The 14,662-nt window shown below is 36.5% G+C and overlaps 1 protein-coding gene across 5 annotated transcripts in view; it reads right to left on the bottom strand.

Moving 5' to 3' along the window:
- ULK4 (unc-51 like kinase 4) overlaps nt 1–14,662 on the bottom strand; it is a 216,367-nt gene that overhangs the window by 85,639 nt on the left and 116,066 nt on the right. For 4 of the 5 annotated variants that reach the window (XR_012054617.1, XM_002196898.6, XM_030265145.4 and 1 more), the window contains one exon: nt 10,217–10,319. The exons of the other annotated variant lie outside the window; for it this stretch is intronic. Coding sequence is in view for 3 of the 4 variants with exons in the window: in XM_002196898.6 (XP_002196934.6) it covers nt 10,217–10,319 (103 nt within the window). In the remaining variant the exon portion in view is untranslated. The remainder of the gene's footprint in view (nt 1–10,216; nt 10,320–14,662) is intronic. 5 annotated transcript variants of the gene reach the window in all.

Genomic DNA, 14,662 nt, shown 5'->3' with positions numbered 1-14,662 from the left:
AGTGCTAATACATATTATTTGAACTGCAATTCAGGGGTATACTAGCATAATATCAAATGACAATGCTTGAATCAAACTGCAGGAAAAGCAGCACCCAGAGTGAACACAAAGACCACAGTCTCTAGAGCAGAGGAAAAGAAACACCATTTTCATGACTAAGTGGTGAGAAGGAGCTTTGAATACTCTCCTGGTTTATAGACCTGAGTTTGTTATCAGGAAACCTTTGGATACCTACAACCTCAACCTGATGGGAAAGCTACACCTTTCATTTTGACAAAAATTTTTACTTTTTCTGTTTAGGTTTCTGCCTCCAAGTAGTACCAATCAGAGTAGACACTCAGTCAAAACCTTAAATCTTAAGTTTGTCTAGGTATAGGACAGGTACCTAAAACAGAAATAATAGAAATAATATAATAGTAATAGAAAAATATAAAAAAAATAGAAATAGTAATAGAAAATGTCTATTATGGTTGGCATCTTAGAAATTTAAAGACAGTCTAGGTTTTGACATAGCTATATTTATCAAACCAACTTCTCACCATTAAACTAAAGCGATCAGTTGTACAATCAGATGTCGGCATAAAGCATCTCAGATGAGAATATAATGGAATTTCAGGACATTTAATATTTTTTGTTATTATTCTGTTCTTTTCCATCAATTAGGTGTTAAAATACGACATCCTAGGTAGCTCAAGCAGCCAGCTATGCTGCAAGATGATCTGCTTGGCTGGGCACAGGGAGAGAAAGCAAAAGGACAGCTACCACAGTCACAGAAATGCCAGATCTCTTTTACAGTACAGCACTAGAGAGATAAGATGTAACAACTTGTTGAGCCCTTACTCACTTATTTTATCCTTTGAAGTTATAGCAAGCATGCTATGACATTTTCTGTCTTATGGGTATGACTCAACAACAACAGGCTTGGTTCTACTTGAATGGCATAACTGCTCCTCGCAGCAATTACCATTTCTATTTTCATTCTTTTCAGATGGCTGCATTGATTAATATCACAGGATGACACAGGTTATTTCTTCCTCAAAGACTTCACTACTGCCATGCTATTTTGACACAATTCCCACATATCTTTTATGACACTAGGCTTCTAAGTTTACCCATGTGGTGTTACACACTTCCATCTCAGTGACTGGCATTTTGGGTCAGAAAAATACATCTTAATACTGTTAAAAAGCATTCTGAGCTTTGCAACATCACAGAAGAAACTTATTTGGGCTCAACCACCATTGAATTCTCATATAAACTGTAACTCAAATGAACACAAGACACACAACACAGGACTACTATTTTTAGATGTTCACAGAGACACTTCTGTGCCCAAGAGCTAACTACTACAGTACTGACAAGGAACTGTGAAAGGCTTACATCCCACATGGTGGAGGCTGCAAGGTGTACTACAGTAACTACTCAGACAAGATGATACTTTTTTTTCTATTTTAAAATTATTTATTTTACATTGATTTAATTAAGAGCATTTTGTTTCTAAACACTGACTAAACACAAAAAAAATGCTGTTAGGTTCTCACTCTTACTGATTTCCCTGATTTATTCTCCCTGTCAATCTCTCTAATCCAAATCACAATAAATTGCATATGAACTAAGTTTTACAGCAAGCAGACATAAAGCACTGCCATAAAGCACCTTCTCTATCTTCAGACACTAAACAAATACTTTGTTGCAGCATATGTCACAGTTGAGACAGCCACAATACAGAGTATCACCACACAATTTCAGAAGCCTTAAGCATTGACCCAAACAGAGAAACACCACAGCACATCAAAAGCCTTCAGGCATCTGCCCATACAGAGGAACACCATTTCACTTCAGAAGGCTGCAGACATCTGCTCTTTCTTGTTCTTCAGCAGAACCTTTTATACCTCTCATTGTTCATGCATTACACCTGCGTGCCTTCTGTACCCTTTTGTGATTGGTGAGTGCACCTCAGCACTCCACGTCTCATTGCTTTCAGCGCTGGTCACCTGTCCTGCACAGCTGTAGCCCACTGGGGATGAGGCTTGGCCGCAGCTCCAATCCTAATTACCACAAACTGTACCTAGAATAGTTCTATATTGTATCCTGCAAGACTTCTGCAGGAGACTCCTGGGAAAAAATAGAAGCTAGTAAGGAATGAATAAATGACTTCAGAACTAGTCTGAATGTGTGTCTGATTTCTTCACAGACTAAGTCTGTGGGTTTTATTTGTAGTTGCCTTTTGTTTTTTTAAAGGGCATATTAGTTTAAGCAATGTATTTTATAGAATTTTTTAAGTACTGCCTTTTCCTTGCAAACAGATTTCTTCTGTATGACTAATCCTCTTCTTGATCACCATCTTAAGAGATAGTTAAATTCTCCCACCTTGGAAGAAAATGCTGCAACTTTGAAGCCAACTAATCCAAAAACTCAATTTTACCCCTAAAATCCAAGTCACACATAATAACACACCAATGCCTTCTCAGTGTTGCACTGTAGCTCAGACTACTGCATAGGTGGATGCAAGCAGGGAGGAAGATCTGGGTAATCAGCTTACTGCAATCTAATGTCTAATTTAATGAACACTGGTGATGTAGCATGTGATGAGAACTGGTTAACAAGCTACAAACTGTTCTTTAAAAGTGTGCTATGGGCACCATGATCAAATGTCTTTTGGAGACTGAAGCTGCAATCAAATTATCCCCGAGGAAATGAAAGGTAGAAGAACATCTTCCTAAAGTTTAGGTAAGTTAGTAATGTTTGGAGTCTACCTAGAGAGCTCAGAACTCATAGTCGTCATTACGGTAGTAATAACTATTACTTTGTAAAGATCTGTGTATTTAAAATATAGTTTTTCCTTTATTTTTCAAGAAAAAGATTGAAATTGGATGTCAGGAGTATAATTTTTTGGATATGGAGGTATTTAACAGACTTTAACAATAAAACACACAAAGACATTTGAAATCTAATTAATCTCTAGACGTTTGACTATAAGTCAAAGCAGCGGACCACAAGATGAATAAGGATATTTCAGCCATGAAAACTGATCTTTCTTTCATGAGGTGCAAATGAGTTATGAACATCTTACTAAAAACTTTACTGCAAATTTGTTCTTTTTAACTACTGTCCCTGCTTAAAGCACCTAGCAATGCTTTCTTAGTAGGATATTGAATATTATGACTGCTGTAGCTGACATTCTACACTTCCATCAAAGGTCCTTAGGAACCTCAGGTTTTACACAAACTGCTTAAAATACCATGTACTACTAATACCAGTCACATTTTCACACAACTCAAAGACAATTTTTATTGTACTAAACCCCATAATTCCCCTTTAGTTTCTCAGATTCAACATCATTAAGACAAAGTTTAAGATTTGCTCTAACATATAAGGGAAACTTGTTTTTAACATTCAGACAAACATCTCTGCTTATACTGCTAGTGGTAGTTACTTCAGTACAGTAGCCACATACAAGATCACAGCAGTACAGTCCAGGAAAAGCAATTCAATTAACATGACTGTATTGAAATTTATATACAAATCATCTCCTTACACGATCATCATAAAAAATATTGGTGACTGATTCATGGAGTATAATGGGATTCAGAAAAGCTAAAAATGTAAACTCACTCCTACGTACTGGGCTGAAAACAGTTTACTAGATCAGCCTTGAGTAATAGTGGAAACTCAGAATTACTTTTTAAACATGCTGAAAATAGCTTTTTATATAAACATAATAAATTTGATGCATTATCAGGAATAAATAGGTGCAGATAGACTATCAGAAGTCATCCACTGCAGCCTATAAGATCTATTTTCTAACAAGATGTTTTGTTCATTTCTTCAGAATGAAGATCCTTGTGAAGCAATTAAAGTCTTTGAAAGACATTTCTCTACAATCTAATATTATATACCCAAACTCTTCCTAGAAACAAAATGATGCAGTTAGAATGAAGACATTTCTTGCCTTTGAATATTACCCATGGACAAACCATACTCAGAGTTGGAAAGCACTGCTAACTAGACAACGATTCAACTTTTCTGGTTTTAATTTGTACAAACTATATGAAAACCAAGCCAAAACCTCATAAAAATCACAAATAAAGAAAGAAAAGCAACAAAGAGACTGAACTTGAAACCAAAATAAAAAGTTTATGTATCTGTTAATTGTACTTGAGTACAAGAATTTCACTACATTAAGTGCTGTGGTGCACTTGGCTATTTATTAATCATCACATCCACATAACGAAGCAGCCTTGCACACTCACACCACTCACCTATCAACAGCCAACCCTGACTTTGTAGTTTGTCTTATGTATAAATTTGTCAGTATGTCAGTGTTTGTCACTAGACACACATCTAAGAGAGACAAATGTCTTTTCAGTAGACTGCTATAGTGCCTGTCTATAGAAACAGATGATCAACCACTGTACTCCTGCTTAAGGTGCTGTGTACACACAACACCTGCTTAAGAACTCATAATCTCAGCATCTAGAACAGGGTTTTCATTTTAGAGTCAATAAATGTCAACCCTTTTAATATGACAGCCACAAAGTAAGGTATTGCTGTTTTCTTCATGACCAGTAGAACTAAAAATATGTCTTCATATAGATCTGCAGCCTGTATCTCTGCCTACCTCTATGCCAGTTAAGTCACCATCCTCCTCACTAATGACTTCCTGCCCCTATTTCTGAAACCTTGGTGCTGCTTTGTCCTATGTCACTCAAATATAAGCACGCCCTCCAGTGTGAGTTGCTTCCATGCACTGAATAAGCCTGTGGGATCATTTCATAGATACCCTCCTCAGGCATTGACCAACACACCAACTGAGTGGTTACAAACCCAAAACAGAGACTGTAGGCATCCTAGAAAGAAAATGGGAAGTGAATACTGAAAAGGCCACAGAGACATATTAATTAATAGATCTTTAGAGTACGTAATGTATAAGTACATATCTATATTCTGCAGATGTCATGTATAGCACTATTCTTTTTACAGTATGCTAGTGAAGAATATTTAATTGATAAGCCTTTTGTCTTTCTCTAAATTATGGCATTAACTTGGGTCTCTGTCATCAGATAATGATAACTATAGGTTGAATACATATTTGGACCTCTGCTCTCTCAAGTTAAACTTAAAATTGCCCGATATCAAAAGATGGGGAAAGGGAAGAAAGAAAGATTGGCAGCCAGAAGCCAAGAGAGAGGAAGAGAGGGTGTCACTCTCTTAGAAGATCTTCCTGAAAATGACCACAATTGTCTTGGTTTTTTAATATCCTTCCTTAACTATTCACAAGGGACCCTATATTAATCCTACTCTCCTTACTGAATTCCAGTCTTAGTAATTAAACTGAATCATATTATTCCCTCCTGATTATTAAGTAGAAATTGTCATTAATGTTAACAGAACAAATGTTTAATAGCTGATAACACAAGTACAGGCCATTTTAAATTCCCTCTGTGACTTCAGTTGCATATGTTATTCTCCATTTCACCTTTAAACATTTTAAGTGGTTATCAGTACATGTCTGATTGTATTTTAATACAAAAGAACACAGTTCAGGGAAGAGAGAAATTAATACCAGGCAATCTATCTTCTATGAAAGTTGCTGAAATACACAACCATATAATTTTTAATAACAGGAAATCACAGAAGTAGTAATGCAGAAAGTTCAACTTGTAAGTTGCAGCTCTTTAAAAAAATCTATCACCTCACACAATTCCTTTGAGCAAGTGAGAGTTCTGAAGGCTAACAGGCACAAAAAGAAACAATGACGTGGGTCTCTAAATGATCTGTCTGCAAAAACACAGCTTCTTGGCAGCTGAAGAAGGCATGCACAAAATCAGAAAGAAATCTTCATTGCTAATGCCTTGACTCTTAGATACAAAAATCTTCATAGGAATGACCACCTAACCTGAGTTCCTTCTAATGTTCAGCAAGTATCTATGGTTTTTAATTTCTAAAGCTCCATATATACATGAATTAATTATCACACTGTAACAGGGAAATAAGGGAAATTGATGAAATTATGAAATTGATCATAATAATCTGTCTTCAGGTTTTGTTTAACAGAGGAGAATAGCTCATGAATATTGAATACCTTCATTAACAGCACAGACATAGTGTTAATAGGATATTTTAACATGCATGTTCAGCAAGTTTACAGATGACATTAAAGTACAGAAAGCAGCTGATGTGATGAAGGATTGATGGATTCAGAAAGAACTCAAGAAACTGAAGAGCTCAAAAAAAAGGCTGCCAGAAACCTTTTATAGTTTAACAAAGGCAAACACAAAGCTCTGCACTTGGGAAAGAATACATTCATATAATAGCGCAGCAGAGTCTGAAAATACACACATTAAGTGGTCCACTCTCCTAAATATCTTGGTTGCCCTTCTCTGGACTTGATCCTGATTGTCAATGTCTTTCTTACAGTTTGGAGCTCAAAACTAGACACTACAATGAATGGAGGAAAATAATCACTTTCCTCAATCTTTCAGTTTTTCTTTCTCATCGCAGACCTCTTTTGCCTTGATGGCTGCAAATGCACACTACTGACTCATGTCCAACTTTTCTATTTGGACTCCAGGATATTTTTCTGCAAGAGGAAGATCAGTTTTCATTTTACTAGATTGCATTCTTCTCCATCACACAAAAGTTATTAAAAATGAGAAGTCAAATGCCAAAGATATGGCAGTAGAATTTTAAGGTATTTTCCTCATATGAACACTATATATTTACAGATGGTAACACAAATGATATAAAGCCCTCCAGTTAGCACAGAATAACTTCTTTCCCCTTTTAATTCAAAGAAAAATCTAACAGTCTGAAATTACAAGATCAACACTCGTAACATCCTTGGCCAACCAAATTTTAGAAGTTCTTTACTTGACAATTAGGCCCTAAATCAATAAAGCACTGGCCAAAGTCCAGGCTTCCAGTACTCTGAAGATTACCCAGTGGGGAAAAGGGATGAGAGAAGATGAGGACATTTCACTTGAGATAAATTATTTTTGGCTGCTGTGCTGCTTTCTCTAGTGTGATTGCTGAAGTTCAGTGAGCCCAAGTTACTGTTATCTAATCAGTATTAGTCTGAAAATATTACTGGAGTCATTAGGACATAGTGCAAGAAAAAGACTTTAATATTATTTCTATCCTGCTTCCTTAATTTGGAAACTAGCATGATTGAAGAGATGTGTTTTATTTTTGGAGCAGATGAGAAGTGAAAGAGCACAGACATACTACCAGCAGCATAAAACGCACACAGGAGTTTGCCCTGTAGAACAGTAAAAGAAGAGATATTTAGGGAATGGAGGCATTTCTGCCATGCTCTTAAACAGTTTTGCACCTAATTTGCCACACAGAAAGGCAGAGGTGTATTACTTTAAATAAGGCATGCCAATTATGTGGTTACAGTGCTTGTGGGACTTGAACAAACTTCTTTGCATTACGCAGTTTTAACAAGTTACCCTGCTGCAGCTCAGGTCAATGCCAACTTAGGATTTTGCCTGACAGAGAGCAGATGTGCCTAAAGATAGTAAAAGCACCACATACAGCTAAATCCCAAGAAACTCCAAGCAGTTCTAAGTGTGATAGGCAGTTTGGTGAGAAATAACCAAATAATCAGAGTCCTATGAACCAGCCCTTTCCAAATTAGTCATACTATTCCATTATTTCTCTTTTTTTTTTTTCCTGGCTCTGTTCTCCACTAATACACCACTAACTTCAGAGTGGATCTGTTTGCAACAGAGGAGAGGAACATGGTGTTTAGCAACAATGTCAAGTTCCAGTTTGTCTCCTGAATAATGGCATTGCCCATTCAATTGCTTAAGACTAGAAAGGTTCATTAATTCAGCTCTCTTGCTTTCTGGGTCAGTGTTTTAACTACTATGCTAATTATGAAAATGAAAACATGATTTCTGCTACCCACCTTGATGGATTCATAGGCTGATATGAGTACCAATAAACAGTACAAATGGTAGCATAGACCTGTATTGCTAGATGTCACTCACCCATTCATGATAAACAGAAGAAATGCTATCAAAATGTATGTCTCTAAACAAGCTCATAATTTATTGTTGTGGTTTGACACAGAAGTGAATTTTCTTAGGAAGTTGGAGTCAAACCAATCAGTGGTCAGGTTTGGATACTGGCACCTGGAGTGACCACTGAAGGCATGGACACACCTCTGAGAACACAGGAGGTTAAAAGTAAGAACTCCCAGGAGAACTGTCTCTTTGGTTCTGGTCATCAGAGGGTGCACTCTCCCCTGCCCATCCACGTCTGGGAGGGGAAGCCCTGTGGCCTGGAGAGGTGGGCCAAGGGCTGAAGGGACTGTAACCAGGCCAGCTCCTGCAGATGGAAGGATGGAGAGAAATTGAGATGTCTTTGTTCCCCCCACAACCTAGAGGGAAAGAAACAGAGAGCCTGAAGACACTGGAAATTTGCCCGCAGAGAAGAAGCGGCGGGGGAAGGTGCCCAGTGTGGGAGATGGAGTCCTGGGCTGAGATTTCAGCCCGTCCGGGGAGTCAGGACTTTTAACCCTTTCCTGGGGAATGAGCACTTTGTGAAATATTACTCCTCCTCGATTTGAAAGAGAAAAGACAGTCTGGGACCTGAGATGTTAGGAAAAGAAGGTTGGGGGGAGATGATGGAGTGGCTTTTGGCTGGACTTTTCTTGTTAACCATAGACTGAACCAATTTCTCCTCCAAGAGTGACTGCATTTTAGGGGGATGCATGGTGAGCCAAGAGACCTTCAGCGACTACCCGCACAGGAATGGAGTGAACAGAGGAAAGCTGAGGAGGGTGTGGTGATGCCCTCTGTCTTCAGGAAGAAGATGATCTCTGTTCTCGAGACCCTTGGCCCCAGAGGGGGAAAATGGAGGCGACTGTGATCCCAAAATGAGAAACCGAACTGTTGTTTCTTTTGGTCCTTGGCAAAGCATCCTTAAAGCATCCTTAAAGGAGCCCTATGAGCAGTCTTGGTCCATGCCCAGTGGTGAGAGCACAGTGACATGGAAAGGAGGGTGTCACACTGGCAGATTTTCTCTGGGTGGTGCCATGTGTGACATGGAAACACAAGAGATGGCAATTGTGTTTCCTGGGGGTCTATGGTGCAAGAGAGACTCCTCTCTCCCTTGATGGACTGAGTATTGATTATCTGAAGGGTAGTAACTTGATTGAGGGTCCAAGTAGTGTCTCACTGTGGTTTGTTGGAGTTTAGGTGGGGGGAGGAGGAATGTTTTGGAAGGTTTTAATTCTGGATTGTGTGTGTGTCTGTTATCATAGTTGTAGCTTAATAAAGTTCTTTCTCCTTTATTTCTAAGCTTGGGCCTGCTCTGCTCTGTTCCTGATTACATCTCACAGCATTTATCTGGGGAAGGTGCATTTTCATGGGGGTTCTGGCATTGCGCCAGCATCAAACCATGACATTTATATAGATTTTCAATAGCAGAAACCTTTCCTTCAGAACCAATTTCTAAATAAAAGAAGCCTAGATAATAAAACACAGTGAAATGAATAATGGAATCATAGAACAGTTTGGGTTGGAAAGGACCTTTAAATGTCATCTAGTCCAAACCTCTTGTAATGAGCAGGGACATCTTCAGCTAGATTAGGTTGCTTCAAGCCCTGCCCAACCTGACCTTGAATGCTCTCAAGGATAGGGCACCAACCACATTCCAGGCAACCTGTGCCTGTGTTTTATTACCCATCTTAGGTGGTAAACATTTCATGAAAACATGCAAAGGTTTGTAGACTAAGACTTTATAGTCAGATTGGGTTTCAACCCATTAGTCTACATCGCTGGACTGGAACAGAAGCTATTTTCTTAAAAGTATGCACAAATATTGTACAACTTATCCTTTCACAGCTATAACCAGTGAGAACAGGAAGAATTGCAGAAGTCTCTCTACACTCTGCACCGTTATGGTCAGTACTCTAGTCCATGCCTTCTATCCCAAGCCATTCTTCACAGACAAAATGTAATTTTCAGTTGGTAATTCTTTTGTAAGTCCATTTTCTTGGAAGAACAACTTTCTAAAAGTTAAATTTGTATTCAAATTGGTAAGGAAGGAAGAAGAAGTGATGAGGAGGACATCAGCTACAATGTGATTATCTAACAACCCCCACAAAATATAAATAGATAGAAGTTTAGTTTCACACAGTGCCAGACACTATACACTGGCAAACATTTGAGAATAAAGGAGAATAAAGATAAAGATGACATACCTTCTTGAAAGAGTATCATCATGTTCATACTGTTAGCAACAATATTATTCAGTAAGGCAATTACAGTTTGCATTGTATTCCCAAGTATACTGTCCTGGTACCTCTGCAAAAACAAAACAAAACAGTAAAAAAAAAAAATCTAGTATTCCTTTTGCAAGGTTAGAAGGCTACCGCCTTAAAAAATGTGGTAATACAAAAGCAGTACTTTCTCAATCCCTTAAAATTTAACATTTAAAATACCATAAAACCAGCCAAATATCTTAGTAGATAACATCAATTTCAGGGATCCTGTTCTACAACATTAGACCAAAACTTCTCCTATGTTATTTTAAAAGAACTTTATCAATCTCATCTCTATATATTCAGCACGAAAAATATTTCCCTTTGCATGAAATTTCTTTTATTAATGGCATTATCGTTACTCTTTTCAGTCTCAGGTTAATAACCCCACCATAAGTCTTTTTGCTGTTTTTCTTTGTATACATTCATAATTTCACAGACACATTAAAGACTTATGACTGTATTGAATTTCACCACTTTTTAAATGTCTTTCTTATGTTTGAATATTGTTTCAGCGATTTTTCGCAATTATTGAGACTACACTGAGAAGAGGAAGGCACCAAGGTTTATAAAGAAATTTGTTTTCTTCTGTTATATTCACTACATTTTGCACACTCAGACCGGAAAGGGTGGATAAGGCAATGCAATCAATATGCATTTATGCATACATGAGGGACAGTAATAATTCAGATAATTTCCAAGAACCAAAATAGGAAAAGCCTTGACAAATCTGGGTTTAGATGTAAATATAAGCCTGAGTATTTTTCAAATCTCCCTAGAAGGTTCATGAAATATTTTGTCCAATTTTTGTCAAAGCCAAATAGATACATACATCCAAAGTGAAAATAACAACTAAGAAAAAATTGTCATGTTTCATGCATCACAGGTTTCTCACATGCACTTAGGTAACTTCCATGCATCCCTTTCCCACCAGATCTCTCAGTATATTGGTATTGCTCAACTACTTCACTGCCACAGAATACACCATTTATTAGGGTCCATCTGCTGTCCAACAATTGAAAAAAATTTAAAGTTGAACATGATGAAACTGGTCTGAAGGTAAGCATTTCAGATGGCAAAAATCACTTCAGCTCTTGAATACTGTCAAAGGAATATTTTCTGTTTCTGCACTGAAAAAATAAAACGCATTATTTCCTACGAATACCATGAAATATATATATTAAGGTATAATATAAACAGAAAATTAAATACATAAACATACACAGCCTCCTATTCAGCTTCATGTTATATGAATTTTCTATTTATAATAAAGTGCTCTAAAATAGATCATAAGAAGAGACAAGGAAGAGTGCCTCACAGACTTTTGAAGGCCTGTCGTTTCTTACCTAAGCCTTAAAAAATATATATATAAGAGCTCTTAAATTCTATTTATTTTATACAGCATTTTGAGATGTTATTTATGATTTCCATAAAGAACACAATAAATATCTGTTCCTCTGAAGGTTTGAAATACAGCCTGATAAATTCAAAAGCAAAGTTGGAAAGTATAAACACCAGGTTCCTCAAAGGTAAGGTAACCAATACAGGAAAGAGACACCATAAAGCCATGGTACTAAAAATAAATTGGAATTTATTTTCCTACAGATAGCTGAAACATAAGAAAAACATTATTTTCATAAGATAGTGTTATTATCTGGTAGTCTATCATCACAATATCTTATTAATTCTCCTAATGATCACCTAGAAAACAATACATTAAATAGCAAGAATGACTATTTCCACTACTGAGGATAGTGATACATGCACTAAAAACATAAAATTAACAAAAGCAAAAAAAAATCCCCAAATGTCAAAATGAGATCTGGCTCAAATATTTTCTTTGCAAACACAGTATTTCTATTACTGCTTCATATGTTTGAAATAAACATCTTCTAGTAAAATTCCCCTTTCAGATATGCAGTTAGAAGAGAAGCTGTTAGTTGTTTATGGTAACAACCTTTCAGATTCACCAGGTTAGTAACATTTCAGTGAAGCCACTTTTGCTTTTAATGGACATCAATTGCACTTTGCAACCCTCTGCTGAAGACCAGCACTGATGTTTTTTACTTACATCAAAGCATAAATAACAAAACTTATCTTACTCTAACACATACAAATTAGAATTCAAGATGCAATGGAGATACCTTGAGGAAGGAAAATAGTATCTTAATGAGTTAAATAATCATATAAATGGTATACTCAGCTGTACTACTAGTGATTTAACATATGTGTTCCATTATGGGTTTTGACAAGATATTAGGTTCCAAGAAGATACAGGTATGCTTTACTTATCTAAGTCATCACTGATTGCTGTTAGACTCAATTTTAGAGGTTTATATAAAAATATTTAACTTCATAATCTATCAAGGAGTAAAGCTGATCTAATTTGTGTGCACAGCACCACTGACTGTGGACATTTAATGAACAGTGCACTTGACAGCTTTAATAAAACATAGCATTTGCCAGCAGAGATAATTAGAATTGAAGCAGTAAAATTCTAGTGTTTGGCAACACAGATGAAACAACTTCATTAAAATGTACAGCTTCGTCGAATGAAAGGCAGGAAAGCACTGGACCCTGAAGAATCAGCCTTCTCAAAACTAATTGCTTCAGTGCTTAAAAAGGACAGCTATGAAATACCAAGGGCATAACAAGGAAATACTAGTATTAAAAAAAGAGAAACCAGAGAAGATAAATCAAGCTTTTCTAATAGAACTGAACTGTATTTAGGCCATTAAACTTTCCATTCTAATTTTGAAGGGCTGTATTTTCACAAAAGAAATCAGCTGAAGTATTTATTTAAACCAGTAAGGTAAAAGGGTGTGAATTAGCAAAGAGGGAGCAGGAATCTTGGCAAGATACTATGGCTAAAGCTGCCTTTTCCTTTAAAGGGATTAGAACTTAGAACAGTACTAGGCAAACTACAGCATTTTAATTACATTTTAGATAACAAAAGAAATTGCACTTGTGATAAGAGGTTTGCAATCTGGGAGACTTCACATACATGTCTGCTACTTATGTATCTAGGAATCCAGAAGAGAAAGCCCTAAATGCTATGTTTAGAGATGTGCTGTAATTAAATCTTACACTATATACTACAGTACTCCTGCTCATTCAATATAATCAGAGTGATTAAACTTCACACTCTCCTTCTCAAGCTTATATATGATGTGTAAACACAAGTTAGGTAAGTAAGGGGACATAAGAATATAGAGGCTTGATTTTTCATACACTAAATCCATTGATTATATTCAAATTGAATTTATTAAAATATGCCATTCTTATCTGATGATTCTTTGTCACAGTACAGTTGAGATTAAATAAACCAAAACATTGATGCTAACAAGGACCTATTTACAGGAACATAGTTTAAGATTGCATTCAATCTAGCTTATTTTGATTTACTATTACTTTATGAAATACAGAATCAGAAACTTTGGTTAATTTACTCTCTAACACTTTGTGGCTTGTGATTCATAAGACCAGTTATGCACAAACTGAAAGCATATAAATATGGATCTCTAACATTAAGGTGATACTATTTTCCTTATTAATTCTCTAAATCAGAAGTAAGAACAGTGATATCTCTTGCTACTCTGCTTTTCAAAAATCAGACTTTTTCAAAAGTACAGTTCTACCAAAACTAATATTTCCAAATATTTCTCTCATACCCATTGTATGGTCACACAAAAAAGAGCAACTGATCTGACAACCAGTTTCTAGAATGATCATGCTTTTCAGATGCATCACAATGGTGAGATATTCAGTTTACACACAAAGATTTCAAGTCTTGCAAATTTCACAGAAATTCCTGCTTGAATATTGAAAAATAAAGAGCATCTGCATTCTTAGTCAGTATGAGCTTAAGCAAAGTCAATTGAGTATAGGGGAAAAGTAGTGATTTTGAAGGATTAACTAAGGAGAAAGGAAACCATTAATAAAAACCTAGAATGTTAAGCATCAACCAACATAAAGCAGTAGAATTAGTCTTAGATTTTGTTCTAATCCCCACTGCAGCAGATAAAGCAAAATTTCACAATCTTACATTCACTGTTACAGATGAATTGCAAAGCAATTCAGCAGCACCTCTTAAAATAGAGTAACAATTTCTTCATTCTACAAAATTGCACCTGAATTTCTAGCAGCAATGAAACCTCAAAGCTTATCCTTTTGCACCTAAAAATCTTACAGAAAGAATTCCACTCTCATGGAAAATTTTATTTACTGTCAACAGAGGGAGTCTGAGCAGGCTCCTCTCTCAAGCAGAGTCAGGCTTCTTCACAGAGAGGACACTCAGAAGCAATTTCATACGAAAACAAACTCCCCCATTACCTAGAAAAAAGCAGCCAAGCAAATAGGTTTCCTGAGGATTAAAACTATTCATTG

Source organism: Taeniopygia guttata, chromosome 2 (assembly GCF_048771995.1).
Source record: "Taeniopygia guttata chromosome 2, bTaeGut7.mat, whole genome shotgun sequence".
Classification (NCBI taxonomy): Eukaryota; Metazoa; Chordata; class Aves; order Passeriformes; family Estrildidae; genus Taeniopygia; species Taeniopygia guttata.
The sequence above is the reverse complement of the archived record's forward strand: the minus strand, read 5'-3'. Positions and strand labels throughout refer to the sequence as shown.